Here is a 27813-nt window from a genome sequence, read left to right on the forward strand (position 1 = left end):
GGTCTCGCATCCCCTGTCCCCCTTCAGTTCATGACACTCTCTTGACGAGGGGGAACGACGGCCACCCACTAGGCTCCAAACCCCCGGCTTTTACAGAGGTAACTCGATGGACTTTCCCCTCAGCCCCATGAAGCAAGGGCGTCGCCCCATTTTACAGATGAGAAAACTAGGCTTACAAAAAGGCTAAGCGATGAGCTCAGAGTCGGCCAAGCGGGAAGTGGCTATTGACATCCATATTCAAATCTAGATTTTTCTAATACCTTCGCCCCTACATTGCTGTGTTTTGAAGTACCTTCTGCCCCCGACTTTCACAAATCTAACGTGAGTCTGTGTTTGTTGGGGCGAGGGAGCTCCGGGATGTCTTTCTGCCTGAAAACACCTAGACACTGAGCTACCAAGAAGGGGAGGCACCTTAGAAGTCATCTAGTGCAATGTGTCTTGCAGCGAGAGACTCTGAGGCTCAGAGAGGCGAGCGACTTATCCCATGGGCGTCAGCGTCTCAAACCAGGCGTCTCCCATTCCCGGCTCTGCTCTGCTCTCTGGCTGAGCCAGGAAGCCTTCGCCTGTGGATGCCTTTGCCCAAAATGATAACTAGCTACCCTGTGCCGAGCGTTCATTCTTTGAGAAACCTTTACTGAGTGCCTACTATGTGCCGGGAACCCTTCCAGGTGCTGTGCGCACGATAAAGGAGAAAGACCCCTGCCCAGCTGGAGCCCACGTGCTTAGACGGGGGTGCGCCATGGACCAGCCATACGACGTGTCTGAACGAGACGGTTTCAGATGCTCGGGAGGAAGTGTTAGGAGGGAATTGAGGGGGCGGGGAGGGGGGGTCTTCAGACCGGGCGGTCAGGTAAAGCCTGGCCGCCTGCTCTCGGCGACCCTCGGAGGCTGTGGGCAGATCTCCGTTTGCCCGCGAGGAAGCCCACGTTCAGCACGAGGAAGAGCGGCGGTCCAGTCCCAGACTCCGGACCCCCACATCCTGCCGGCCCCCGCCGAACGCCGCCGCCGCCGCGGGGCCCTGGATGATGAAACTCGGGCGGAGGACTGCACCATCCCTCGGCTGCGTCCTCGCGGGGGGCGGGGAGCGACGCGCGCCTCCAAGGCGAAGCTGCGAATAGCTCTGAATTCGCAGAAGGCTGATAGGACAGCCAGTGCCCGGCCCCCGGCCGGCCCCCGCCCGGTCCCCCGCGCGACCGACCGCCGCTGGCGCCTCTGCCAGGACAAGGGGCCCGCCCCGCGCGGGGCGGAGCCAGACCCGGGGCTCCCGCCCCCCCGCCCCGCCCGCGCCAGACCGGCGCGCGGCATAATGGGACCTGTAGTCGCCCCGGCCCCCCACACCTGCGCCGGGGCCGCGCGGGAGAACCACAAAGCCCAGGAGCCAGCGGGCGGCGCGGGGCGGGCTCGCCGGCGGTGGGTGTGCGGGCGCGGGGGGCCTGGCGGTGCCGGCGCCGCGCGCCGGGATGTGGGCGCGGGCGGCGGAGCGAGCGGGCTGCTCCCCGCGTGCGCGCTAGCGGGGCCGGCGAGGGCGGCCAGGTGGCGACAGGCACGTTGCATCCCCGCGCTAGGCAGAGCTCCTGCAAAGTCCCCGCGCGCGGCGCGCGGAGGGTGCGGGGCGCCGGGGGCCGGGGGCGCGGGGACGGGCGCCCGCCGCCGGCCGTGCGCGACGCGCCGCTCGTTCTCTCTCTCTCTCTCCGTGCCAGGGCGTCTCCGGGCGGCGCGATGCTGCGGGCGGCGGCGCTGGTCCGGCGGGGCTGCGGCCCGCGCATCTCCGGCCCCTGGCGCCGCGGTCGGAGCCGCGCGGCCGCCGAGGCCTCGGCGGCGCTGCCGGCGCGGGGCCGGCGCGAGCGCGTGCTGACACCGGAGTCCATGAACCCGCAGGTGAAGGCGGTGGAGTACGCCGTGCGCGGGCCCATCGTGCTGAAGGCCGGCGAGCTGGAGCAGGAGCTGCAGCGGGTGAGCGCGCGCCGGGCGGCCGGGAGAGGGGGCGCCCGTGGGGACCCCGGCCGCGGCCCTCCGCCCACCGCTCGCCCCCCAGTGCCCGGCGTCCGGCTTCGCGCCCCCGGGTGCGGCTCGCTGAGCGCCAGGCACTGGGGGTCAGGCGGCCCGCCTGCCCGCGTGGGACCGAGGTCCACGGTGGGGCGGAGGGGGGTCAGCCGCCAGCAGCGGAGAGGTCAACGGGAGACTTTCGCGAAGAGCCCAAGTGCTTTGCAGAAGGGAACATGGAGGAGCGGCGGACGGGGGTGCGGGACGGGGATCGGGGTGCGGGACCGGAGTGGCGGGAAGGGGGTCGCCTAGACTTGTTCCCGAAGCTTTTTCTTTCTGCGTCTGAGCGCGTTTGGGTCATCCCGCCGGGAATGTTCCGCTAAGAAAAGCGGGAGGGGGTGGCGCCCAGGAGGGTCCCGCACGCGTCCTTCCCGTAGGACCTCTCCGGAACCCTGGCTGGTGGCCGCATTTTGTTCTGTCTGAGGACACGGTCACCCTGCCAACCCAGGCGGCAGCCCCGCAGTCGGCCGTGTGGGCCTTTGCGGCCGTGGTAGGTTCTTCGTGTTGGCGGCCAGCCGGGTGGCCCTGGGCTTGAGTTCACAGCTGTGCGTAAAGTGACACCCACCCAGGAGTGATTTCTGCCCCCCCAAAAACCAGGGTGGCCGCGGCGGGGGTTAGGGACGCCCTCGGAGGACACCAGAGTTCCAATCTGGGTGGACTTCTGCAGGGCGAGTCAAGAGGACAATGTCAAGAAAGTAAACACCCCTAAGATTTGTAAGAACCAGTGAAAAAGTTCAAGATAGCTCGCCGAAGGTCTTGCTCAAAATGGTCCGGGCACTGAATGGGGGTGGGGTAGGAAGGGGGGGGGTCCTTGCTCTCAGAGGCAGAGAACCGGATGTCTCAGTGGGTTGGTCACACGAATGCACGGGAAGAAGCCTTGGCGGGACCATGACACTTGGTCCACATTCACACGGGGACTTTGGGGGTTTGATGAGCTCATGGCCTGCCGAGACCTTTGTTGGGACACCAGTTCTGCTGACTCAAAAGCAGTGAGCTGGACAAGTCAGAGTCCAGTGTCTGCCTCGGACTCCTTTCAGAGCTAAGTTTGAAGCTTGGCCCGGAAGGCCGGCTCAGCTTCTGAGCCTCCCTGGCCTGGAGGTGGACCCGGGGCAGAGGACACAGATTCTTGCCGCCTGCTCCTCGGTGACGTCTGGCGGTCTGGAGCCAGCCCTCCTTGAGACAACAGTCTCTCTGTTAGAACAAAGCCGAGATTGACTTGTTCCCGGCTTGCCACTTTACATCTGATTCCTCTGGTTCCAGAGCTGGCTGGGGTTCAGAATAAATCCCAGCCTGAGCGTGGACTCCGTGAAGTACGTGGATGGTCAGGGCGGAAAGGGGCGGCGGCTGCTCTTGTTCTGGCCCCGAGCCTCTCCTCCGGCGGTCTTTAAGGGGCCGTGGGACTGTTTTGGCAGGCAGAGAAAACTTGGGAGCTGAGCTGTGCGCAAAGACAGAAGGGCATTTGGGGCGTTTGGGGCAGGGTGTTCGCGCTGCCGGGTGGAGGCAGGTGGGGGATAAAGGAGACTTGTGTGTGGGGCTCAGGACTTTAAGGGGCCGAGTTTGGGTGCGAAGTCCCGGGGAACCAAGGCGTTCCAGCAGGGTATGGCTCGGCGACTGCAGGAAACGAATGTCCTGGTCATTTGGGCCAGAGGCGCCCTGGGATTCCTGGGCTGGGCGCCCCACAGTCCATGTCCTGCTGCTGAGTCAGTCGTGACGGCCCTTCTGTCCACCCATGGTCTCCGGTGCTGTCACTCAAGCTCATCCCTTCTCGTTCATTTGTCCCCTTGCAGGATCTCAGTCTGCTGTCAGTGCTGGGGACCTGGGCCCCGGGCCGAGCCCACACAGCTTCGCTCCAGCCTCCCGTTCCGGGGACGGCCTCTGCCCCGTGCTGGGCCGAGCAGCGCCTCTCTGAGAATGCCACCCCCACCTCCCCAGGCTTCTCCGGGGGGAGGGCAGGGGACCTGGCTGGGCTTAGCTTTGGATTTTCGACCACTGTTTTGAACTGTAGTGATCAAAACTGGACTGATGTTAGAAGGGGTTCGACTTGGTTAGACGGGGGTGGGCAAAGATTTGTAGGGGGAGGGCAATGGGCGAATCTCAGCTCCTCACCTATAAAAGGACAGAGGTGGCCCGGTGGACCCAGGGTCCCCCCCATCTGACTGTCCTGCCTCCTTGGCCACTGGAGGTGCCCTGGGGGAGCTGCGCAGCAGGTGGTCCCAGGCCCTTACCCTGCCACTTAGAAGTGATCCCCAGGTGCTCTGCGACACAGGTGGGAGCATTCCCCAGGTGCTCTGCAAACAGTGTGGCTGGACACGTGGCCCCGATGTTTGTCTTTGGGGCAAGTCTTAGCCAGCCCTCTCCTTTCCCTGATAAGCGGAAAATGCCCAGCAGAGGCTGAAGGGGGCGGGGCGGTCGGCCATCCAGGTGGGCGAGCAAGTGACCCCTGTGCTCAGGCCATTTGTCCCAGCTCCAGAGAAGGAAGCCGTCAGCTTTTCAGGGACTCGCGGTCCCCAGCAGCAGCGGTTAAAAATAAGCTGCAGTCAATGGGAGCTTTGAAAAGATCCGTAGGTCGGTCGTTCATCCGCACCCCGCTTCTCCCCTGGCCATGCTGGGGGAGGGGAGGCCCTTGGCAAAAAGGGCGTGGCTTCTAATCTTTGTTAAGTGCACCCAGTGGGGAAAACAGGTCGCTGCCCTTAACGTCAGGGCGCGCCACGCCCAGCAGGGCCCACGGGAGGTGCCGTGTGGAGCCCACGGTCACCTTAAGCCGGGGACTGAGCTTGGAAACCCCCGGCATGTCAGGCGCAGGGGCCGAGATCTCACTGCCCATTTTCTTCAGAGTTTAGATGCTACTTTAACAATGAAACGGGTGAAGGAGGCTTCCAGTGGGACGAGCCCTCCACCCGCCCACCCTGCTCTGGTCACCACGCGCCTCTTCCTGGGCTTCACCTTTCCGGGTCGGGAGCCTCAGACGAGTCCGCAGCTCCTCGGCCTCAGTACATCCCTCTGCAAAACGGGGGCAATTTATTTCTCCTAACGACTGGTTTGAGATGCTAGCGATCCTGATGCTTGGGACTAGAGGCCGGTGAGGACGCTGAAGCCTTTGTTCTCAAGCTAATGAGAGTTGCCTGGGGAGAAGTGGTGCCCAGCGCCCCTCTTTCCTGCCCTCCCCTGAGTCTCTGGGTCTGGGGACGTGCCCTGCGGGCCCTGCCTGCTCCTGCCCTGCTAATCGCAGTGCGCGTGGTGGGCGCGCCCGCAGAGCCCCGGATGCGGCCGCCTTTCCCTGCTCTGGTGCGCAGGAGACCCCGCCCCTGGCCATGGGTGCGGCTTCAGCTCCGTGAACTCCAGCTTCGCTTGTCTTTCCATCGTGGTCAGGGGAGGCCCTGGGGCCTCAGCTGTGAAACGGACCTGTTTTCAGGGACCGCGGGGTCTAGTTGGGGTTGGTGTCTGGGGCCTCCTCCTGGGGGCCTCCCATGCTTCCTCTCTGCGCCCCCTCCCCCTCCCCGGCCATCACCTCCAGCCTTCTCAGGGCGTTCCTGGCCTGGGGCCCGCCATACCCTCTCCCCCTTCCCCTGCCCTGACGCTCTGACGGCGGTGGCCTCTCATGTCACTCGTACTCGTACTCGTCCCGGGGCATGGGCCATCAGAAGTGTTTGTTGAATGAGAGGGAGGCTTTCTGGGGAGGAACCTTCCTAGTGAGGCTTCCCGCCCACCCACATGTCACATGCAATGACAAGAGCCCTCCCTTGCTCTGGGAAACGCCATGTTCCTGTTAAAATCACCCATTGTCCCGCTGACTCTCGATATGAGCCAGGAGGCACAGTGGAAACTTTTTCCTCTTCCCCAGGACTAACTTTCTGAAACCCGCCAGTCCCGGAGCCCGGGGGCTGTTCCTCTGACCCCTTCATGGGCTGGAGCCCCCCGGGTCGGAGGTCACCTCAGTGCCCCCCAGGGAGGGAGCTCGGGGTGGGGCGCGTGCAGGTGGATTAGACATGTGGGTGCATGGACCCGAGAGGAACTGGTATGCTGCGTGCCAATCCGCACGCTCCTGGGGGGCAAGGCCGAGGCGAGGTCACCAGTAGCTGTGCCCGGGTGAGCGGCCGTGGGCTCCCTGGCAGACCTCAGCGCCCAGACCGGGCTCCTCTGGCTGGCCAGGCTGGCCCCTGTCATTCGAGGGAGCCTACTTCCCACCCCCCGCTCATCTATCATGGCCAAGAAAGGAGCTGCGGGCACCAGACCCAAGAAAGGAGCTCAGTGTTCCCAGCTCATCCATCATGGCCAAGTGTCTGGGGTCTGCGGGCACCAGACCCAAGAAAGGAGCTCGATGTTCCTGGGCTCCTTGTCGCAGGCCCTGGGTTGACTGAGCGCGTGCAGGGCGGGCCTGGCACAGGGCCCTGTCCCAGCTCTGTTCTCCACCTGCGCTGGGGCGGCCGGGGACCCGCAGCTGTGTGTTGGCTCCCGGCCCTCGGCTGTGACAGATTCACTCCCCACCGAAGAATGGCCCGAGTCCACACCAGGGAAGTTACCTGCGTGGCCAGGTGGCCAGGTCTCGGGCTGCGGCGATTCAGCCAGGCTGACGAGTGTGTGCCAGGCCCCCGCCCCTCTGCACACAGTGGCCTGGGTCACTCCACCACCAGCCTTCTCGGCTCCCTCCGGGGGCGCGAGCCCCGAGGCCAGGTGTCGGGTTGCCTCCTCTCCCCGTGGCCTGGCCCAGCACCGTGGGCAGCACCGCCCCAACCCTGTCCTCGTCCTCAGGACCCCTTGGTTCCTTCTCTGTGCCCCCTGGGACATCTTTCCACACTGGAGACCTGGGCAGAAGGGCACGGGGGACTCAGGGGGCCTCTTCCGCCTCCCCCCAGAAACATAGTGTGGGGAGATTTATCAGGCCCTGTTTGTGAAGATCTAGGGCTATTTCTGGGGCACCCTTCTCAGCCCCCCATGTTTCCTCTCTCCAGAAGGAGCGAGAATTTCTTCAGGGGAGGGGCTCAGGAGCAGCAAACAAGGAAGGGCCTGCAGAACCTGTTGAGTGGCTGTGTCCTTAAGCTCTGAGTTTCGTGTGAGGCGTCGTGTGCATTATGGATTAGAAAGGGGTTTTCTAAGTTTTCGAAAGTCGCTTTTAGTCACACCTTGTGTGAAACGGAGGAAAAGAGCGGTGTTAGAAGGGCGGATTGTGGCCTGAAGTCTGTATTTAGGACATCACGGGGACAGGGCAGCAGGGATTGGGAAGGTGGCCCGGCTTCTACCCAGGCCGCCCCACCCCACCTCCTCTCTCCGCTGTGACCCTCGTGACCTCGTCCCTGGGCCAGCTTTGTAAGATGACGATGCCTGATCGAGCCCAAGCGCTTACATGCTGTTCGCCTCACGCAGCCCTCCCAGCCGCCGGGGAGGTCCCGAGCCAGCTGTTGCTTCTGACTCTGCCAGTGGCTGATTTTGGATTGATCAGGGAGCCGGGTGGCATTCCCACCTTTCCGGACTCCCACCGTCCTCCATCCAAACCACGTTTTCTCCTCCGCAACAGCCGGGGTGTCCTCGTCCCCTCCCCAGCGATGTCATCACCGGGGTCTCTGGGGCCCTCTGCTCTCTGGGATCTTTTCTGTGCTTGGGCAGTGGCTTCAGCTCACATTCTTCATCCTGCAAAGCCAGGGTTGCCAGGGAGTGACCGTGACGGGTCCTTGCTGATGGGTGTCTTCTGAGAGGGGCGTCCGCAGTGCCCCTGGCTGTTTATCTAGGTCTGTAGAGGTGGAGGTGTACTTGGGGCCGGGGAGCCAGGGTTGTGGGAGCCTCTCTCTGACTGTCATCTGCTGCTGCCGACCCCACCCTCCAAATGCCACATTTGTCCCAAGGCCCTCTTGTGGACATCTCTCCGAGGCAGTCATTGTGGGACACCTGGTAAGGCCCAAAATAGGGCTGCTTCGTAATCCCCTGGGGGTTCAGTGCTTGGCCTCCTGTTTCCGGGTCTGAGAGTGCCTTGAGTAACCAGTTGTTGCCTCCTCTCTGCTCAGGGTATCAAAAAGCCGTTCACCGAGGTCATTCGTGCCAACATCGGGGACGCCCAGGCCATGGGCCAGCAGCCCATCACCTTCCTCCGACAGGTGAGTTGGCCGTCGGGAGCAGAGGCTGCTGGGAGAGCAGGGACCGGAGGCTGGGCGGGCCTCTCACCTCCGCCTCCTACCTGCCCAGGACGCAGGGAGCCGCCCATGACGGAGCAGTCCCTGCCAGTGCCTGTCGGCCCTGGTTCTCGCCCTCGGCTTCCTCCTCCTCCGAAGCTGTCCGAGATTCCTGCACCCGTCTTGGGGTTGCTCTAGTGTCCAAGGCTCGTCCCCGGAGCTCGGTCCTGCACGCCGAGCTGGGAGCTTGGTCGGCGAGGGCCCTGCAGAGGCGGGTGGCGGAGGCGGAGGGTCGGCAGGCTGGGAGGCGGGTCCGGTTCCCCAAGTGAGACACCCGAGTTAGAGCAGTGCCTCTGCCACTGGCCAGCTGGGTGCAGCGCTGCCGTGGAGGACTCCGGGTGGCCCTGAGGAGAGGATGAGTGGGCAGCCTCACCTCCGGCCCCCCGAGAGAGTGGGGTCGGCGACTCGTCAGCTGCTGCCTCTGGCCGCCTTGCTGATGCGACCCAGCTCACTCCTGAGGCTTCCAGGAGGCAGGTGTCAATGTTTCGGCCTGAGCATCGACCACAGAGATGCTGCCTGGGCTCCAACTGCGGGGCGGCGGGCAGGAGGGGGACAGTGCCGTCGGGGCTCCTGGTTAGGGCCGGAAACCGGTGTAGCGAGAGCTTTTTCTCACAGCACTGGGGTCTCTTTGGAAGGCAAACACGGTCCTTGTATGTGGTTAAGGTTTGCAGGGTGGGGTACACAGGGCAGCTGAACGCCTGAGGCCCCTCTACGCTGCTCTGCCCTGGGCAGAGGGGTGTGGGGTGGAGGCCTCGCCTGCAGCCCCTCGGGGAGTTCACACATGGTGGGGGTGGTAGGAGGCGGGTGTGAAATGCCCCTGTCGCCTCGGCCTTTTCCGGCTGCTGGGCTCATTCCCACATCCAGCCCTGCCACCAGCCCCAGCAGGCCCAGCCTCTCCCACTGGGTGCTGGCCGCCTCCAGCCTCCCAGGTGTCCCTGGGCGGAGGGCAGGCTGGGTCACTGGCCATTGTATAAAGGAGGAAAAGCCGGGCTCCGGGAAGCTGGCACTCACCTGCGGCCACCCAGCCGGTGACAGGGCCGTGAGCCCCGCGTGACCCAGTGTCCCCTCCGGGGCCTGGCACGGCGGCTGGGCGGCCGCGTAGCCCGGCGGCGAGCCGGGGCCTCCCGGCGCTGCTGCAGCATCTCCTCGCCCGGTCCTCGTACACTGTGAGCTGCGGGTGCCTTTCTGTCACAGAGGTGAGAAGGCGGCCCGCTTCCTCACTCCTGGCCGGGAGAGGGGGCGATGGTGAGGGCGGAGAGAGGGGCCGGGGAGGGGGTGGCCCACGGCTGTGAGCCGGGAGGGCGTCGTCTGCTGTCCGGCCAGCCAGGCTGCTCGGCCCAGCCCCCTGCTCAGGAGACCCCGGCTCTGCTGGCCTGGGAGTGTCAGCCGCTGTCCGTTACGGAAGCCGGGGGGCCCGGGGCTGGGCAGCACCCCCCTCCTGTTCCCCAGCTCCTCTCGTGGTCCCACCCTCGGGCCCCAAGCCCAGGTCACTAGGCACCGTGCCTCTCATCACGTCCCCGTCTGCTGCACAGAGCTCAGTGTCCCCCCGCCCACCCCCAAGCTCCCCCGGGCCCAAGCCTGAGTGGACCGGCCTGCCGGCCCGCCGTCTCCTGCCCAGGGTCCTGCATGCGCACCCCAGGAGCCCAGCCTGCACCCCTGTCCCCCCAGGTGATAGCCCTGTGCACCTACCCGAACCTGCTGGACAGCCCCAGCTTCCCGGAAGACGCTAAGGAGCGCGCCCGGCGGATCCTGCAGGCGTGCGGCGGGAACAGCCTGGGTGAGGCCCCGACCTGCCGGGCCCCGGGGGCTGTGGAACGAGCATGCGGCCTGGGCCTGGGCCTGGGCCTCGGGCGACGCGTGTGCGTGAGCGAGTGGCAGTGTGTGGGTGGCCGATGTGTTCCCCTCTCGTCCCTGCTCCGATCGCCTCCCGTGAGCCCGGCCGAGGGGGTCACGCCACGTCGGGTGGCCTGGGCACCGGAGGCACAGTGCCTGCCTCGGGCCGGGTTTGGGCTTTGCTCCTGGGAGCTGGCCTCCCCAGCCGAGGCCCGCGTCAGAGCAGCTGTCACCCCGCGTCCAGCCGCCTGCAGCCTTCTCGCCTGTCCGCAGCCCCCAGCATGTCCCCGTGTCACCTGTCCGGGAGCTGGCAGCCCGTTGCTGAGGAAGGGAGGTGCTGTGAGAGGCCTCCGGCCTCCTTTTGGTGGCTTCCTTCGTTCTGACGGAGCCACCCCCACCCTCCCATTTCATTGTGTTCCTTCCTGTCACCCAGCCTTTGGGCCCCTTTATCGGGAGCCCAGGCCCAGCCTCTGCCTCCCTGGGGAGGCGGCCCTGGAACTTGGCGCCTGTCAATGTGAAAATGATCTCTCTCTCCCGTCCCCGCTGAGACCGGCCTCTGCCTGTTTTTCTCATCTCCTGCATTTGTATTTTTTTTTCCTGTTTATTTTTGCCCCATCCCTTCGCCCGGCACCCGCGTGGGGATCCGGTTTCCCTCGCCCAGGAAAACAGTTGTTCTTAGAGCTTTCTTAGGACGTGTTCCTGAACGTTCCGGAAGCTGGGACAGGAATTCCTCTGGCCTGCTCAGCAGAGCATCGGCCGCCCTTGGCATCTCTGCCGTCTCCCTGCCGCTCCCTTCCCTGTTTCTGCTCGGTCCGTTCATAAAGAGCCCTGTGTCTGCCCTCCCGCGTGTGGTCACCCCACCAGCCCTCCGCCCGGAGGCGTGTCTCTCTCAGGCAGAGCCCAGCACCCCTTGCTTTTCTGCCTGCCAGCATGGTGGGGTGCAGGCCATCACCTCGGCAGAGAGCACCCCAGGCCCTTTCTTCCGGTGCCCTCTGCCCAGCCAGAGGGACAAAGGCGCTTCTCAGGGTGGTTTGGAGTGTAAGATCTAAAGGAAAAGAGTGGGAGGCTGGCCCGCAGGACAGGGAGCTGCGCCGGGCGAAGGCCTGGGGGGTTTAAAGCAGTCGGGGAGCCAGAGGCAGGAAGCCACGGAGGCCTGGCAGGCGTGGGAATGGCCAGGCCCCGTGCAGTGGGCACTGGAAGAAGATGGGAGGAAACGGGGGGGGGGCGCTGGAAGGTTTCTGAGCACGGGGGCTTGGAAACATCAAATCGAGTGGAGAAAGGAGTCTCCAACAGCAACATTCGTATCTTCCCACTTTAATTTGCAAGTGTTTCAAGTGCGTTAGAATGTCCCTAATAATGTAACAAAAGACCCTGCACCCAGACTTGATACATGTTCATGTTGGCCACCTGAACCTTAGAGAACTGGTCCAGCTTCTTCCCAGTTGGTCAGACGGGGAAGGGGCAAGGCCAGTACTGCAGAGAGAGGCCGAGGCGAAGCCGCGAGCTGCCCGGAGCGATGCGCTCTGAGGCCGGGTGGACTGACCCCGTCCAGAGCCCCCTGCACTGCCCCAGGGCTGGCTCTGCCTTGGCCTGAGAAGGAGGAGGCTGGGTTTTTAACAAATGTATCAGATTCAAACAGCACGGAAGGATGCAGAGTGAAAACTCTGCCTCTCACTTCTCACTGCCCCAGAGAGGTCACATCCTCAGTTTTCTGCTTCCAGAGAGATTTCATGCAGGTGCAAGAACCTATTTCCAATTCTTTCTAAAAACAAGTAGTGTCCTGACATTAAACAAACAAAAAAACCCTTTTTATTGAGGCATCACAAACATAGTAAAATGCACAAATAGTAATGTGCCTTGTGCATCATTGTGCACATGTGCACACCTGTGTAGCCCCCACCCAGACCTCGTGCATGCTCCCAGCAGCACAAGGACTCCCTTGTGCCCCTGTGCAGCCAGTGCCCCCGCCGCAGAGCGGCCACCGCTGTTCTCGTGACCGGCATCTTAATCTGGCTTTGCCCGTGCTTGCACTACATACGAATGGTGGTCCAGATCTTACTGCTACATGGCAGCCCGAGGATATTGTCGGCATGAGGTGGGGGTCAGGGGCTCACGCCCAGCAGCCTAGGGACCTGCGGTTAGTTTCGGTCAGGTCTCCTGGAGCTGCCGGGCGGTGCCGTTTCGGGTGGGCGCGTTCTCGGGTTCGGTGGAAGCTCGTGTAGGCACGAGTGGTACACACAGCAGCCGCGGCTGCACGACCAATACCGTCATCGGGTATGTACACGTGTGCCAGGGCAGCCGGTGGCGCTGGATGGGCACCAGCTAACTGGTTAGAAGCCAGGGCCAGGAACAGTGGCTGACCCAGTCAGTCCTCAGTGAATCCTGGGTGGGCGGCTGGGTGGGCGGATGCGTGGATGGATGGGTGGGCGCGTGGGTGCGTGGATGAGAGGTGGGGACGAAGCCCGAATGGGTGGCTGAGCTGCTGGCCACAATTCCAGAGCCTAGGGTGGTGGGAGTCAGGACCCACGGAGACTGCACCCCCCCACACACACACCCCTCCCCCCGCCCCCTGGGGATCGCATGTGCGGGTACCACCAGCCCCGGAGCCAGACATCCTGCCTCTGGTCACTGTCGTGCTTGCTCCCGCAGGGTCTTACAGTGCCAGCCAGGGTGTCAAGTGCATCCGCGAGGATGTGGCCGCCTACATCGCCAGGAGGGATGGCGGCGTGCCCGCGGACCCAGACAACATTTACCTGACCACCGGCGCCAGCGACGGCATTACCGTACGTGTGAGGGTCGCCCACGTGAAGAACAGCCTCGCGTGCTAGGGCCGAGCTTGTGAGCCTGCGGCGGCGGGGCGGGCTCGGGGCGGGGCTGGGGGGCTGGGGACGTGGCGGTGGGGAGCACAGCATGGCCCTGGGCGGGGTGCTGGGGGAGGGCTGGGGCCCCGGGGCGCTCGAGGGCGCCGGTGTTTTGGTGGCTGTGGCCTCTCAGCAAGCACCAGCGGACCTGCCCTCCCGGACACTGACGTTCTGGTGCTGGGTCAGACCGGCATTAAAATCCTAATCCCACGGCACATCTTGTGAAGAGGACGCAGCAGCGGGGACTGACCTGGGAGCGGGCAGGAAGGCTTCTCCAAGGGAGGCTGAGCGGACGGCCTCCGCGCAGGCGCGCACGTGGGCGGGGGTCCGGCTGGGCCTCGGAGGCCCCACGGAGGGTCGAGAGCCACAGGCAGCCCCTGGGGGGTCTGACGCAGGCCGGGACGTAGATTTACGGGACGTAGATTTACGTTCTTAGGCTTTCACTTTGGCAGGGAGGGGTCGCAGGTGCCAGTGGTCACTTAGCACATGGGACCTGCGGCCTTTCCGTCCCTTTCCACACGCCCCTCCCACTGCCTGGGCAGTGTGGGGTGCCGCCAACTCCTCCGTGCTCAGGACCCCTTCCTTTAATGGGGTTCTCTTCTGGCCTCCATGACGGGTTTTTGATGTTTGTTGAATACTTTAATCCCTTCCCGAAGCCTTTCAAATGCATTAAACGTGTAGCCCGTGAGGAAACTGAGGCCCAGAGGTGTTGAGCGGGCCGCTTGCTTTGAGTCAGCCTCTGTGGCATTTGGGGTTCTAGCATTGGGGCTCTGGGCCCCAACCACAGCATCGTCCGCTGGATTCTGCTGTCAGGGCCCCTCTCCACCCCCAGAGAAGCCGGGGTGCAGGCCTGGGTCCCGGAGGAGGGGAGGGAGGCATCCTTGAGGTGTAGTGGAGTCACACCCTTGTCCTTTTCAATCTGGTGACGTTCTTGCAGCAAGAACTGAGCCTGAGAAAGGACCTACGCCTGTATGAGTTGGGGACTCGCACAGAGGCCGGTTTTGGCCCATTGATTCGAGCCGCCACGGCCACCAGCACCTCCGGGATCCCCCGCTGCTGCCTCCGCTTAGGGAACCGGTCGATGTGCCACCTGGTGGCTGTCGATGGGCATTTTACCCCGTTTCGACAGTCTTCAGTCTCTTGCTCAGCCTTCTGGGCTGTCCAACCTTGGCACTGATGATTAGTGACGGCATGGGGGCCTGGGCCCCGGACGTACAGAAGGAGTTTCAGGGGAGGTCAGAATAGCTCAGAGACGGGGCCAGTTGCAGACCCCTTTAAAAAACACAAGCATCGCGGCTTTACGTGCCGCGCACCATGCTAAGGACCTCAAAGCATTTTATTTTGCTTCTGCTTCACAGCAGACCTCACTTTACAAATGAGGACAAACGGCGAGGCTCAGGGAAGTTAAGCAGCTCATAGGGGGTTGCCCTGGAGGCAGGCATTGGGGTGGCTGGTGAAAGGCTGGGGGTCTGGGGGCTCTCCTCCTCCTCCTCTACCCTGCAGTCTGAGGGGCGGGGAGTGACAGTGGCCTCTAAGATGTGACTTTTCGGTTGCAGACCATCCTGAAGATCCTGGTTTCCGGGGCTGGCAAGTCACGGACAGGGGTGATGATCCCCATCCCGCAGTACCCCCTCTACTCGGCGGTCATCTCTGAGCTCGGTGCCATCCAGGTGAACTATTACCTGGATGAGGAGAACTGCTGGGCCCTGAACGTGAACGAGCTCCGGCGGGCCTTGCGGGAGGCCAAAGACTACTGCGACCCCAAGGTGCTGTGCATCATCAACCCCGGGAACCCCACAGGTGTGTGCTTGACTTCCTCGCCAGTTTCTTGCAGGGCAGAGTCCAGGGGACTGGTGTACTATACGTCTGGGCACTAAAGAGTTAAGAAGTAACGCCAAGTCTCCCTTGCTCCGAGTTTCCCAGTCCAATTCCAGATTTGCTAATAAGAAAGCCCTAAAAGTTGCCGCAGGCCACCTTAGGCGGTGAGCCAGTCCGGGCGTTTTCTTAGAGCCAGGGCTGCATTGTTTTAAAAAGATCGTTTTCCCCCCTCGCATTTGCAGCCGCCTCCGCGAGGTCAGCCTGCGCGGTGGGGCTCATGTCACTGTCGCTCCTGCTCGTTCTCCTGAACCGGTTTCCAGCACGCCGGGGTGTGTGTGTGTGTGTGTGTGTGTGTGTGTGTGTGTGTTTCCTTTGGCACAGCATTGCCATGGACCTGGAGGCCTGAAAAGAAAACGCTATGTTAAACATAAAAGCAAAAACAAACAAACAAAAACAAAAACAAACCCCACACACACTCCAAAAACCTGTTTCCAGAAGCTGAAATCGCTTATAATTTTGCAATTTTTTTCTTTTTCTTTTTCTTTCTTTCTTTTTTTTTTTTTTTTAAAGTACAGCCCTGCCTATTTCGGGCTTTCTGGGCTGCTGGCTTCACGGGCTCCAAGCTGGTTGGAACTGAGAACAAGGGCCCCTCTCTCTCCTCCTTTGTGAGATAAATTGGGTCAGAGCCAAAACGCCTTGGAGTTGATTGTGGAATCTGGTTCCTAGGAACATGAAATGATGCTTCTGTCAGCTGAAGGCACCACTTGAATTGCTGAGTGCCGACCAGGGGTGCAGCTGGCTGTAACTGGGGTGCCTGTTCCGCCCCCCAGGGGGAGGGATGAGCATTCTAACCAGGAGGCAGGGGGAAAATGTCACAGCGCTGGCTTCTCCATCCTAGCTGTGCATTAGCATCACAAAGGGAGCTTTGAAAAATGCCAGAGGCCAGGGCTGCTCCCCACAATCTCTGGGGAAGGAGGGGGCCAGGCATCTCTTCAGTGCAGCTGAGGATGAGAAGCAGGGCCAGCCATTCTCTGGCTCCAGCTCAAGAAACCAGCCGCTGGACCGCACTGATTCTCCGAGGTGCTGCCGCCGGCCCCACCTGTGGTCTGGACGCCCAGTTTCTGTTAGAGGGCCCATAACTTCTTGGCCAGCTGTCTATGTAACTCTTCACCTGGCTGTCTGGGAAGAAATAACTGTTTCTTATTGATACAGGAGAGACACTTCCCTGTGTGGGGAAAGGGGTCATGTGAGCCTATGTTAATATAAACAGTTTCTATAGAGAGTAACTCTGTGAGAGGGTGAAGGCTGATCTTAACGCCTGAAAATCAGTCTGCTGTTGGAAGAGGGAGCAGGGAAAACAGGAACCATGTGTCTTTGTCGGGGCCACACGCTGTGACCACTTGGCTAGAAGGAGTCAACATGGATGGGGACAGCAAGGCAGAGAGAGCTCTTTGGGTTTCAGCGCGGGAAACCCAGCTCAGGGCCGCAGGGGGTGGACCATGGAAGCGTGAGGGCCGGGGCTGGAGCCCCACGCTCCGATCAGCCTCATGTCCCAGGCACCGCGGCCCGGTTCGTGGCTCTGCTGTCCTCTGGGCTGGAGGAGTCCTCAGGAAGGACCTGTTCTGTCTGTCTGTCAGGGAATGGTGGTGGGTTCCTTGGAGAGGCCAGAGCCGCTGCCTCCCAGAACCCCAGAACCCTGGGCTTCAGAGGAGGCTTCGTTGGCAGGAGACCCGTGGGCCTGTAAAAAGAAATATCTTTTCATTACTTAAATAGTTCAAGGCCGAAATACAAACTGGATCATAGTGTGCTTTTCTAAGCTATATCTACGTGTTTTTCAGAAATTCCTGATACTCTCGCATAGGCAAGAATAGAGGTCTTTAGTTTTACTTTTTAGCATTTCGTTTTACTTTATTATTGGTTGCAAGTATCCAGTACTTTGCCGAGACATTTTTGTAGCTGATGACACGATCCCCCTGTTGCTCTGTCTTCCGGCTCTGCACGCCGCCCCCGCCTGACTGCCGACTGCGCTCCCTGTGCCAGGCTCCCGTCCCCCCGTCCCCCCGTCCCCGTGACCTTCTAGCACCTAATCATTTGTGCTGCGTTACCCCTCAGCGCCTTCTCCCACCCCCGACCTCCCTCCCCTCTGGCCGCCACCAGACTGTCCTCTATATTTGTGAGTCTGTCTTCTAATAGTTTTTTGTTCCTTAGATTCAAGTGAGATCACATGGTATTTATCTTTCTCTGACTTATTTCACTCAGCATGATAACCTCTAGGTCCATCCATGTCGTTGCAATGTGTCTTTATTTTTAACAAAAATGTAACATACTTTCCATACTGCTTTGCATCAAGATATATGTGTGTATGTAAATAACGTGTGCATATGCACACATATGTGCACATCTAGGTAATCCACCTGGATCCATAATATACCTGTATGTGTTGTAAAGAAATGGCCTTTTTAGAGCAGTCCGACTTTGATTTCTCTCCTTCAGCTTATCGTCCTGCTCTTCATGACACTTCTTGCCTTCCTGTCATCTAGCAGACAGACAGACAGACAGACATAATACTCAACCACACACACACCTCCCATAAGAATGACAAGACCCCTCCACCCACCTGGTTTACCTGAGTTGGAGGGCTGGGGCGGACCCTCGGGGCATCGCTGGAGGTTGACGACACCCCCCTCGGGCACAGCAACTAGGGAGGGTGGTCCCTTAGGGTCACCAGGGACCCTAGGACACCAAGTAATTCTGGGTGGGCTTCTTACCTCGGGACAATTTAAGAAGCATTTCAACCGACATCCTGGTTTCGTTGGGGCTTTTTTAGGCCAGGTGCAAAGCAGAAAGTGCATGGAAGATGTGATTCACTTTGCGTGGGAAGAGAAGGTCTTTCTCCTGGCCGATGAGGTAAGAGCGTTGGCAGCGGCCCCCTCCCGTCCCCACACGGGGAGGGCTCGGCCCCATCGAACGCCCTGGGTGTCAGAGGAGAGATTCTACCCTAGGATGAGGATGCCCAGCGTTACGGCCTGTGAGACTGGCCTAAACCACCCTTGCGTTGGTCTGGACTCTTGGTTATAAATTTCAGAAATCGAACCCAAACCACTTAAACTTTAAAAAAAAAAAAAAAAAAAGGAAGGGGTGTGGTTGGAGGCGCGGGGCCGGATCCAGGGGCTCAGACCCCGGCTTCCAGGTCCCCTCGCGTCCCGTGCTGCGCGTGGGCCCCACGCACGGCCTGTCTTTCCAGCCTGAAAGGAGCGTGTGTTCCCGGAGGCCCCAGCCTGCTCGGCATGAGCCTCACACGCACTGCTGCACCAATCACTGCGGTCCTGTGGTTGCAAAGTGCAAATTGGCCAGGCCCCTGAGCAAGGGGTGGGGCCTCTGCCTCGTCCCCCCAAACCTCCCACCTCCCAGTGAGAGCAGGGGAGAGGTGTTCCCTCTGGGCAAATCTGGACTTTTCCCAGCAAGGGCGGTGGGTGCTGAGATGCAGCGCCCCCTTGTGGTCTCACGCGGTCCTCACAGCAGCTAGTAAAGAGGGGGACCTTAATTAACCCCTTAGCTGTTGCTTCTTGAACCCCATCTGGAGCCAGGGCCTGCCCGTTCTTTTCCTGCTTTGCAAGGAAGAAACTGAAGACCTGCCAAATGCTGTTTTCACTTCATCTTCCTTTCTGTGTGATTTCCGGTGAATCCTAGCTTTTAGCACACTAGCTCCATTTTCTCTGCCCCCTAGTCCCTGCCCCCTACACACACGCACGCACGCACGCACGCACGCACATGTACGCATGCTCGCACACTTACCCACCAAATCGTAGCCTTTGATTTATAGCAGACGGGCCTAAAATGTTCCTGCCCATGGGAGACAAGGGGCAGCAGAGTGACCCACGGTTTTCCTTGTGACCTGGTGCCCCAGCCTTCGCCCCTCCGCGTCTGGGAAGAGGAGACGGAGCGGGATGGGAAGGAGAAAGGGGGGCCAGGGGAGCAGCGGGGGAGGAAGCGGGACTCTGCCTGGCCCTCCCCGTGGCCCACTGGCCCCAGAGATCCCGGGGTGCCCTGCTCTCCCAGGTGGGCAGGGCGGGGTGCGAGGCTGGACGGGGAGGGACAGGGCAGGTGTGGGCGCTGCTCGCGGGGTGCCTGACAGGGACCGTGGATGAACAACCTAGTTCCAACCTGCGCAGGTGCCATGAGGGGCCGAGAGCGGCTCAGTCAGGCCTTGGGTCAGGCGGGTGGGGCCTTCTCGGCAGGGCAGGGACCAGCGCCCCTGGCTCATGGGGCTCGTGGGCTGCAGGAAGGGAGCGGCTGTCTCGGAGGGAAGCTGTAGCTGCTGGGCAGGTGGGAGGCGGTCTGCAGACAGGGGGGTGCGACCTGCCCGGGGCCTTGCCTCCTCCCTTTGCTGGAAGGTTCCTTCCTGCAGGTGCTGTTGCCTCCCTGGAAGTAGCCCGCAGCCTGCGGGCAGGGCGACCCCCCTCACACCCCGCTCCCCGCGGCGGCCCCGCCCCGCTGACGCCCCGCCCCCCGCAGGTGTACCAGGACAACGTCTACTCCCCGGACTGCCGCTTCCACTCCTTTAAGAAGGTGCTTTCCGAGATGGGGCCCGAGTACTCCAGCAACGTGGAGCTCGCGTCCTTCCACTCCACCTCCAAGGGCTACATGGGCGAGTACGTGCCCCCCGCCCCGCCCCCACCACCTCCGGGCTGCGGGGTCTCCCCCACCCCCACCCTCTCCACCCCGATGCAGGGCCCCGCGGAATGCGCCCGTGCCCGAAAGGAGCAGCATGTGCGGGGTGCCGCACACGGAAGCGCCCCCCGGTAGCTCCCCACACGGGTCGCTGTCGCTCTGCGCTGACCAAGGTGGCGGTCCGCGTGGACAGGTGCCACCATCCGTGGGCGGGGCTTCGTGGGCGCCTGGCCTCAGCTCTGGGGCGGAGAGTCGGCCTCACTCCTGACTGGTCGGCCCTTGATGCTCACTGAGCACCTGCCCTGAGTCCAGTACCCACGTGAGCTCGGAGGATGCAGCAGTGAGCAGGCCACAGCCACCCCTGCGCGCACAGAACTTGTGTTCCTCTCAGGAGGGACAGGCGACGGCCAGATGAGTAAAGTCAGATGTCAGGGGGACAGAAACTACTAAGGGAACGATGGGAATGCCGGGAGGTAGGGCGAGGTAGGGTGGGGTGTGGGCTCTTGAGTTAAGACCCACAGGAGGGGAGGGAGCCGGCCGTGCAGATACCTGGGGAGAGCGGTTCGGGTGCAGGGAGGTCCCCAGGTGGAGGCGTTCCTGGCACGTTCGGGCATCATGGGATCGGAATGGAGTGTGTGAGGGGCACGTGGCAGAAGCCGAGAGCAAAGCCGTCACGGGGCCAGGTCACCCGGCTGCCCAGGGCCCGTTTTACCTTTACTCGGAGTGAAATGGGAGTCGGCGGAGGGCCCAGCAGAGATGCGACCTCACCTGACATGTTTCGTTAGAGTCTCCCTGGGCGCTGTGTGGTGAGGCTGGGGACAGACGCGGGGACTCGAGTCAGGAGGTGGTGACAGCCCCGGCACACTGCCGTGGGCCGGGGGATCCCCAGTGTGTTGTGGGCGGAGCTGCTGGGAGTTGCCTGCTGGGAAGGGGGGCGTGAGACGGAGGAGGTGGATGAGTCCCGTTTTTTCGTTCCAACAGCAGGAAGGGTAGAGGTGCCATCAATAGACGAAGTCGCGGGGGAAGCCGTTTTGGGGGACAGAGCGAGAGTCGGGTTTGGGTGTGTTGAGTTTGCAAACACCCGCTGGATGTGCAGGTAGACGTGGGTGTGAGTCTGCGGCTCGGCGCCCACATCCAGCTGGAGTCTTGGGTTTGGGAGGGAGATGTTACACAGATCCCTGAGCCTGGACGTCTCACAGGGGGCTGTCCAAGGCCTGGGCCGAGGCCCTCACCGCTCCGACGCTGGGGCAGAGGGGGAGCTGCCTGCACAGGGGCCCGAAGAGGAAAGGCCGGTGCGCTGCAGCCCGGGGCGCTCGTCCCCAGCCTTTCAGGGATTCCGTTAGGCGCCAGGCGCCAGAATGGAGGAGGGGTCTTGTTTGTTAAGCTGGAGGCTGGTGTAACTGAAGCTTGAGGAAATATTTTGGCCAGGTCAAGGGGGCCCTACCCTTGGGATGGTGACCCAGTTGTCTTTGGCTTTATTCGAGGTGGACAGGGGTTAATTTGTGCCGGTCTCCCTGGCCCACCCCGGTAGTGGTACTGCCTCTCTGCTGGACGGCCACGTGCTATGTAGCCCTTAAACAGGTGTCTCTGCTAACTCATCGTTCAAACACCCGTGTACTCACCACGTGCCTCTCTGTCTCTCCATCGACCTCTCTTTTCGCAGTCATTCCCCTGGAGGTTGGACACCCAAGTAGGACGCATTGTCCTCCGACCCCGATAACGGGTGTATAGACAGATTTCCTCCGCTCGATTCTCTGCTCGTCGGCAGACGATTAAGCGGGAAGTTCTTTCACCATCTGTTAATGGGAAACCGTTCTGAGATGCCGGAATTTGTCTTCTCGCCTTGAGAAGTCCGTCAAGGCATCAGAGGGGGGGCCTGTCTTTGCCAGTTCGGTCCTGCAGCCTGATTCCAAGTGCATCTTGCTGAGCAGGCTGCCATGTTGGGGCTCTGCGGTTCAGGGTGTGGATGTACAGAGTAGGGAGACCGTGTCCCCGCCTCAGGTGCCTGCATCTGCAAGGCCTGAGTCATGTACCCCTTTGGAGCAGGGGCCAGTGTATTAGTTAGGGTTCAGGCTAAGCCGCTATAACAAAAAGGCCCCAAAATGCAGTGGCTCAAACAAGAGGCAGGTGTACCTCTCTCTGATCTAACAGTCCCAAGGTAGGGGGTCCAGAGCTCCACGAGGTCTCAGGGACGGGCTGGTGGCGTGGCCCGCCTTCTCCGCACGCGGAGTCCGCCTCCAGCACCGAGGCTGCCGGCCGGTGGGGAGAGGAAGGAGAAAGGAACGAGCGTGCTTCGCCCGTGGGAGGAAGTAACGTGGAATTTGCACATGTCACGTCCGTCCTCCTGGGCAAGAGCTCGGCCACACCTGGCCACTCAGGGGTGGGCGTGGGGATGGTTACAGAAGCTCCCGGCCGGCCGGATCGCACTTAGCTGAGGTCTCTCTTCCCCGCTTCAACCCTGCAGGTGCGGCTACAGGGGAGGCTACATGGAGGTGATCAACCTGCACCCCGAGATCCAAGCCCAGCTGGTGAAGCTGCTCTCCGTGCGTCTGTGCCCGCCAGTGTCCGGGCAGGCCGCCATGGACGTCGTCGTGAACCCCCCGGGGCCGGGAGAGGAGTCCTTCGAGCAGTTCATGAGGGTGAGTCGGCTGCGTCCGGGACCTGGCCTGCGTCCCTGGGTCACCAGCACTCTCTCCGAGTATCCAGTCGGGATGGCCGGCCTCTCTCCCGGTGGCCTCCAGGGGGCGCCCTTGGAGCCTGACGCACCCCCAGGCCGTTGGGTCTGAGGATGGAGCTGGGCCATGTCTTGAGGTGGAAGGACTGTGCATACCATACAAGTGGACGTGCATACCTCACCGCGGGCACCCCGAGTGGCCAGGCACCGAGAGCGAAGGGCCTCGTGTGCTGAGAACATGCCGGGGACTCTGTTACCAGACTGAAGAGTGTTACCCAGCTTTACCAGACGACATCACAGCTCGAAGCGGCCCAGTCAGGCCCTTCCGGCTGCAAGGAACCGAAACCCAACTCTAACCAGTTTGAACACAAAGGCCACGTAGCCAAGAAGGCAGTTCCCAGCCGTTCCAGGCTCGCGTCTTTAATCAATTAATTAATTAATTAATTAATGAAAAATTCGCAACATTAAGTTTACCATTTTAACAATTTTACACTGAACAGTTTGCAGGGCAAAGTACCTTCCCATCATTGGGCAAGCGTCCCAGAGTGAAACTCCGTCCGTGTGAGACACCACTTCCCGCCCCCGGCCCCCTCCGTCCTCCCTGTCTCTGAACCTGGCCACGCTCGGTCCCTCACAGAGTGGGGTCATCCCGCGTGACGTCTTCTGGGCTCCTCCCTGGCGTAGCTCACGCCAGGGTGTGCTGCTTTTTCACGGCCGAGTAATACTCCACCGCGGGCGGCCCGCACTAGTTTACGCGTCATCTGTGGGCCACCCCTTCCTGTCCTCCGCCCCAGGTTTGGGCGCACGTCCAGCTCTGAGCCCTGGGCACAGCACGTGGAGCGAGAGTGGGGAGGGGTGGCGCCCAGAAAAGAAGTGGCGAGGCCGCCTCCGAGCAGCGTGGCCTAGGACGGTCCATCCAGAGCCACGTGCGGCCAGGCCCCGGGGCAGGGACTGGCTGCTGGTTCTCGTCTTCGGGATCGTCATCCTGGCAGGAGAACAGAACCCCTACACGGGCTCCCCGGGACCTGCCTGTGGCCTGGGCGCCCCCGTGGTCGTGTGCCCTGTGCTGCAGGGCATGTGGCAGCCTTGAGGGCTGAGCTCACGCAGAGGGGCCTGAGTTTCGCCCGCCTCCACGCACTCATGAGCGCCTTTCCCGTCTGCCCTGCTGCCCCGGGGTTGGAGGGGTGTTTCCGGTGGCCAGAGCCATTCCGCGATGTCCCGAGAGGCTGACTTCTTTGCTTCTTCCTCTGTCCCATCAGGAGAAAGAGTCCGTCCTGGGCAATCTGGCCAGGAAAGCGAAGCTGACAGAAGACATGTTTAACCAGGTCCCGGGGATTCACTGCAACCCCTTGCAGGGGGCTATGTACGCCTTTCCTCGGATCTTCATCCCCCCCAAAGCCGTGGAAGCAGCTCAGGTCAGAGGTCCTGGGCCGGGCCGCTTCCCCCCGGGTCGGTGCGGGGCTGGGGGCCGCCGCGGGGGGCAACAGTGCTGGCCACAGAGGCTCTGAGCTTTGCGGACCCCTCGGCCAGACGACGTGGGTAGAGATGGCAGCCCGAGGCCGGGCGCCTGCGTGCTGTGTGTCACGCGGTGGGGAGAGGGTAGCCCCAGGCGAGTGGTGCTGCCCTGTGCCCCGGCGAGGCTGGTGCTCCGGAGGCAGGTGCCAGGTGCGACCTGACGCCTTTAGAACCGAAGGCTGGCCGGGGAAGCAGCGAGAGCACCTGCAGGCCCCGCACTGGGCCTTGAGAGTCACTTCTCAAACCGGCTAAAATTCAGGGCGTCTGGAGGGTCCCAGGCTCCGCTCCCGACAAGTCGGGCGATGCCCGTGACCCTCCTTTCAGGGTCACGGGCCAGAGCGGTGTGTCCCAGGGCGGTCCACACTCCCCCCGGCTCAGCACCTCATTAAACGCGCGGAGTGTCCGGCCTTGGCCCTCGTGGGCAGCGGAGGGGAGGCGAGAACCTGGAGCTCCCGCCGCCTTCGGCCTGAGTTCTCAGCAGCGGGTTTGTGCAGAGCCGGAGCGAACCCTAAGTTCCGCCTGTTCCCGCAGGCCCGTAACATGGCCCCCGACATGTTCTACTGCATGAGCCTGCTGGAGGAGACCGGCATCTGCGTCGTGCCCGGCAGCGGCTTCGGGCAGCGGGAGGGCACCTACCACTTCCGGTACTGTGTGCCCTGGGCCCCGGGGGGCGGCCCGGGCCGGGGCGGGCGGGCTTCCGAGCACGGCACAGGCTGGCGGCAGACGCGGAGGCGTCCGCAGGCCCTGGCCTCCCCGATGTGCCCTGACACCCACCCGGGGTCGCCTCCCTGCCCAGACGTCCCGGGGGCTTGTTTTCTTCCCCGTCGCCCTGACCCTCCTCGCCGCCACCACTGCAGCCTGCGGCGTCCGGGTTCTCGGCAGCTTGTCCACTGCACCAAAAACCTCTGAGGTCCAGCGTCCCAAACACTCACGGTGACACGTTTTCCGGGGCGTGCGGCTGCTTGGCGGGGCTGCCCCTGAGGCCGGTTCTGTTCGGAGCACACCCCCGCTGTGCAGGCGCGCTCGGGGGACCCCTGCAGCAGACATGCAGGAGTGTCGCGGGCCCAGTCAGCACGTGGCGCCGCCTCACCACAGTCGGGGTCTGGGCAGACACTTGTGGCTGGCATTTCCGCCTGGTTGTAGGTGAACCTCCATCGAGGCTCATTCAGGAAGCTGCCTTAGGGCTGGGAACCATGGCGACAGTGCAGTGGGGAGGCCTCAGTCACCACGGCAACTCGGGACTCCCTCCAGAGGCAGAGTTGTGATGGGCGAGTGTCTTTGCTGGGGACACCCCCTGGTGGAAACGTACCCGCCCGTCCAGCAGGAGCGAGTCTTTGTGGGGAACTCAGGGTCGGGCCTGGACGAGCTGCGTCCCCCGGCGGGAGAGCGCGGGCCTCCGAGGTGACGCTGGCTCTTCTCAGTCCGCGCGCTGTGCCCGCATCCTTGCTTTATTAATTCACGCATGCGGCTCGGGTGGAAAGTGTATGAACTGGGGCGGAAACTGGTCCCTCGGGGGCCGGAGCTGGGGCAGCAGGCCAGACACACCTGTCCCCACGTGAGCGGGTGAAGGCCCGAGCTGCCGCGTCCACACCACCGCCTGGTCCAGAGCAGCCAGCGTCCGGGCTGACGCTGTCCTCTGCCCTGGCAGGATCACCATCCTCCCCCCGATGGAGAAGCTGAAGACGGTCTTTCAGAAGGTGAGGGACTTCCACGTCTCGTTCCTGGAGAAGTTCGCGTGAGCACCCCGCGGCCGGCCTCCCGGGCGGCGCGCACCACCCCGCGGCTCCGCCCCGGGCCTCCCAGCGGCCGCTGGGTGCTGTCGCTGTCACGTGACCCAGGACACTTCTTTCTTCGTGCCTTGATGTTGGGGACACTTCCCTTCCGAGCAAATGTGAATCGGGGCCGTCTCAGAAGCCCTGTTTCCTTTCGATGCTACCAAAGTCGAGGTGCATGCCGAGCGCATGCGGCGGTGTCTCCGAGTCCGGTGCTGCCGGCGCCTCGTCTGGGGTGTGACCCAGCCGGGCCTGCTGGGCGGGACATTTCACATCTGAAGAAACACACGGTGTTGGGGAAACACGCGGCTTACACGGACAGGACCGGAAGTCCCCAGGTCGCCACGTGATCTGCGAAATAAAACCCTTGGTGGTGTGGAGACCTGGTCCCTCCCCAGAGCCTGGGCGTCCCCTGTAGCCTCGCTTATCTCTCGTGCAAGAACGGCGAGGCCAGGAGCGCCCGGGGCGGCGCTGGGTGCCGGGCCGGGTCGCGGTGGGTCCTGGGGTCCACAGCCCATGCTCAGATGTCCCGCGGGGAGGAGCAGGAGTGAGCCGGGCTTGTCTCGAGCAGGCTCAGGCCGGGACCCCCATCTGAGAGGTCTCCCTGGGCTTCAGGGATGGAGGGCGCAGCCCAGCGAGACCCAGGCACGTGGAGGGTCCTGCCCGGCCGCGCCCGCCTTGCCGGCCAGGGCCGCCCTCTGCCTGCGCCCGCGGGGTTGCGCACGAGACTCGGCAGCCAAGCCCGCCCCTCCCCCCGGGCCGTCTCAAACGGAGCTTTCTCCGTGTCTGAGCCCGTCACTGGCCGAAGTGCCTGGCCGCGCGGCTGCTGTGGACGGGGGCGTGTGGTGCGTGTGGAGTGTGCAGGAGGGTTTTAGCCCAGCGCCCCGTTTGCCTCCGCGTTTGCTGCCGGCTCCCCCCGCAGGCTCCGCCGCCGGCGTCCCGAAACGTCAGCCGTCCCTCGGGGCCAGGGGGCTGTCGTCCACCAAGCGCGCAGCTTCCTGGGCCCAGCAAACCCGCGTGGGGGCCCGGCCCACACCCCCACTGCAGAGTGGGCGCCAGTGCCGGTGGACGCGGCTCCTCCTCCTCCTGCCCCGTGACCCCCTGCAGCGGCCAGGCAGGGAACCCAGGGCCGGCTCAGGGGCGCGGAGCCCCAGCAAGCCCCCGGTCGGAAGGGAAGCAGCCGGAGACAGGTGGGAAGGGCAGTGAGCTTTGGAACAGCCTCCCGTGCCTCACCTCCCCGTGCTGGGGCCACGCAGGGAAAGCGACCGAAAACCTTCGACCCGCCACGCCCCGCTGATAACCCGAGTCCCCGTGCAGGACGCAGCCACACTCTCAAGTAACAAGGGGAACGAATGCTCGGGATCTTTTCCTCCCGTAGAAAAACGGAGGAAAGCTAAACTTGTGCCCGACGTGCATAAGCCAGAATGCGCCTCAGAGCTGTGAGATTTCTGGAGGAAAGGTCGAATAGAAGCTAGTCTATTTTTTATATTTTTCTAATGGTTGCTTTTTTCATGGAGGGGGGCTAGTATTTATAGTTTTAACAGGCCCAGTAGTTTTTTATGAATCTCTTCAGATTATAAATAATCCCTAAAAACTGCAACGTTTACATGATTTTTAAAAAGATGCCGTATGCTCTTGGTTTGCTTTGAAAATAAATCGACAGAAATATCGGGGCGCTGGCTTCGGTCGTCAGCGTCCTCTGGATAGAAACGCCGATGGCGATAGAGTTCGTTTTCTGCAGATTCCGTCCCCATGTCTCGTGTGGGCACCCGCCAGAGGAAGTCATTTGTCATCTGGGGGGTCACACTTTAAATCTGCGCCTGTGAAGTTTCCTGTCCGTCTGTGCCCATAGGTGGGGGATGCTGGGCTGTACCTTGGGGGGCTGACTGTCACCTTCCCTCAAGGCCGGGGCTAGTGGTTGTCCCAGGGTGCAAGTGTGCAGGGAGATAGCTCTGCCGGAAATTTCTAAATAAAAGACGTGTCAAAAATGGTGAGCGTGCTTAGCTTTGCTTGTAGTTTAAACATGAAAATCGAATGGACGTCGCTAATTGCACGTCTTCCCTCCCTGTGACTCGTGTTCGTAGCACAGTAATGAACATTTTCCTCCCAAATGCTGCGAACTTCAGCTTCCATTTCGTTTTAGGACCCCAAGGTGTTTCTGTCGCTCCAGGTGGAGAAACTTCATGATTCTTCAAAATAGAATGTTGTTGATAGGAATGCAAACTGTGACTTCCTAGTGGCAGTGAAGTAAGAGCCGGGAGCCTCTGCACAGGGAGATGGGGGCCGGTGGGGGTGGGGGGCACCCCGAGGCCGGTGGGGGGCGGGGGTCGTCCACATGGACCTTCCCGGAGCCCCGTCAGTGTTGACGTGTGGTTTTGGAATTCAGAACAATTTTTCATTCCAAACTGAAATGTCTCTGTTAAAGGAACTTAGGGAGGGGGGAAAAAGGAAGAAAAAACTTTGGA

General features: G+C 62.1%; 1 protein-coding gene and 1 long non-coding RNA gene across 4 annotated transcripts; one reads left to right on the forward strand and one right to left on the reverse strand.

The window, feature by feature from the left end:
- Positions 1-1435: 1435 nt before the first annotated feature.
- On the forward strand, positions 1436-27342 carry GPT2 (glutamic--pyruvic transaminase 2). Of its 3 annotated transcripts, none has more exons than XM_036231235.1 (12): positions 1436-1543; positions 1701-1953; positions 8040-8129; positions 9873-9981; positions 12687-12820; positions 14455-14698; positions 17544-17623; positions 19232-19368; positions 21852-22026; positions 23321-23476; positions 24108-24220; positions 25225-25315. In XM_036231235.1, the coding sequence occupies exons 2-12, from the start codon at positions 1720-1722 to the stop codon at positions 25313-25315; spliced, it is 1563 nt and encodes a 520-aa protein (XP_036087128.1). In that variant the 5' UTR covers positions 1436-1543; positions 1701-1719. The 3 variants fall into 3 exon arrangements, with proteins under 3 accessions (XP_036087128.1, XP_036087127.1, XP_016003128.2); XM_036231234.1 differs by lacking the exon at positions 1436-1543 and adding an exon at positions 25350-27342 and having other exon boundaries at positions 1720-1953; positions 25225-25316; XM_016147642.2 differs by lacking the exon at positions 1436-1543 and having other exon boundaries at positions 1720-1953; positions 25225-27342.
- Positions 16288-17662, reverse strand: LOC118611324. The gene is made up of 3 exons (XR_004954180.1): positions 17485-17662; positions 17148-17252; positions 16288-16454 (listed from the first exon to the last, which is right to left on the reverse strand). It is a non-coding gene; the product is annotated as an uncharacterized LOC118611324 (long non-coding RNA).
- Positions 27343-27813: the final 471 nt, after the last annotated feature.

Source organism: Rousettus aegyptiacus, unplaced genomic scaffold, assembly GCF_014176215.1.
Source record: "Rousettus aegyptiacus isolate mRouAeg1 unplaced genomic scaffold, mRouAeg1.p scaffold_m13_p_14, whole genome shotgun sequence".
NCBI lineage: Eukaryota > Metazoa > Chordata > Mammalia > Chiroptera > Pteropodidae > Rousettus > Rousettus aegyptiacus.

Coding starts and splice junctions, on each gene's coding strand:
- GPT2 (XM_036231235.1), top strand. CDS start 1,720: ATGCTGCGGGCGGCGGCGCTGGTCCGGCGGGGCTGCGGCCCGCGCATC. Junction 9,982..12,686: donor GTGCGGCGGGAACAGCCTGG/GTGAGGCCCCGA, acceptor TTGCTCCCGCAG/GGTCTTACAGTGCCAGCCAG. Junction 14,699..17,543: donor CAACCCCGGGAACCCCACAG/GTGTGTGCTTGA, acceptor GGGCTTTTTTAG/GCCAGGTGCAAAGCAGAAAG.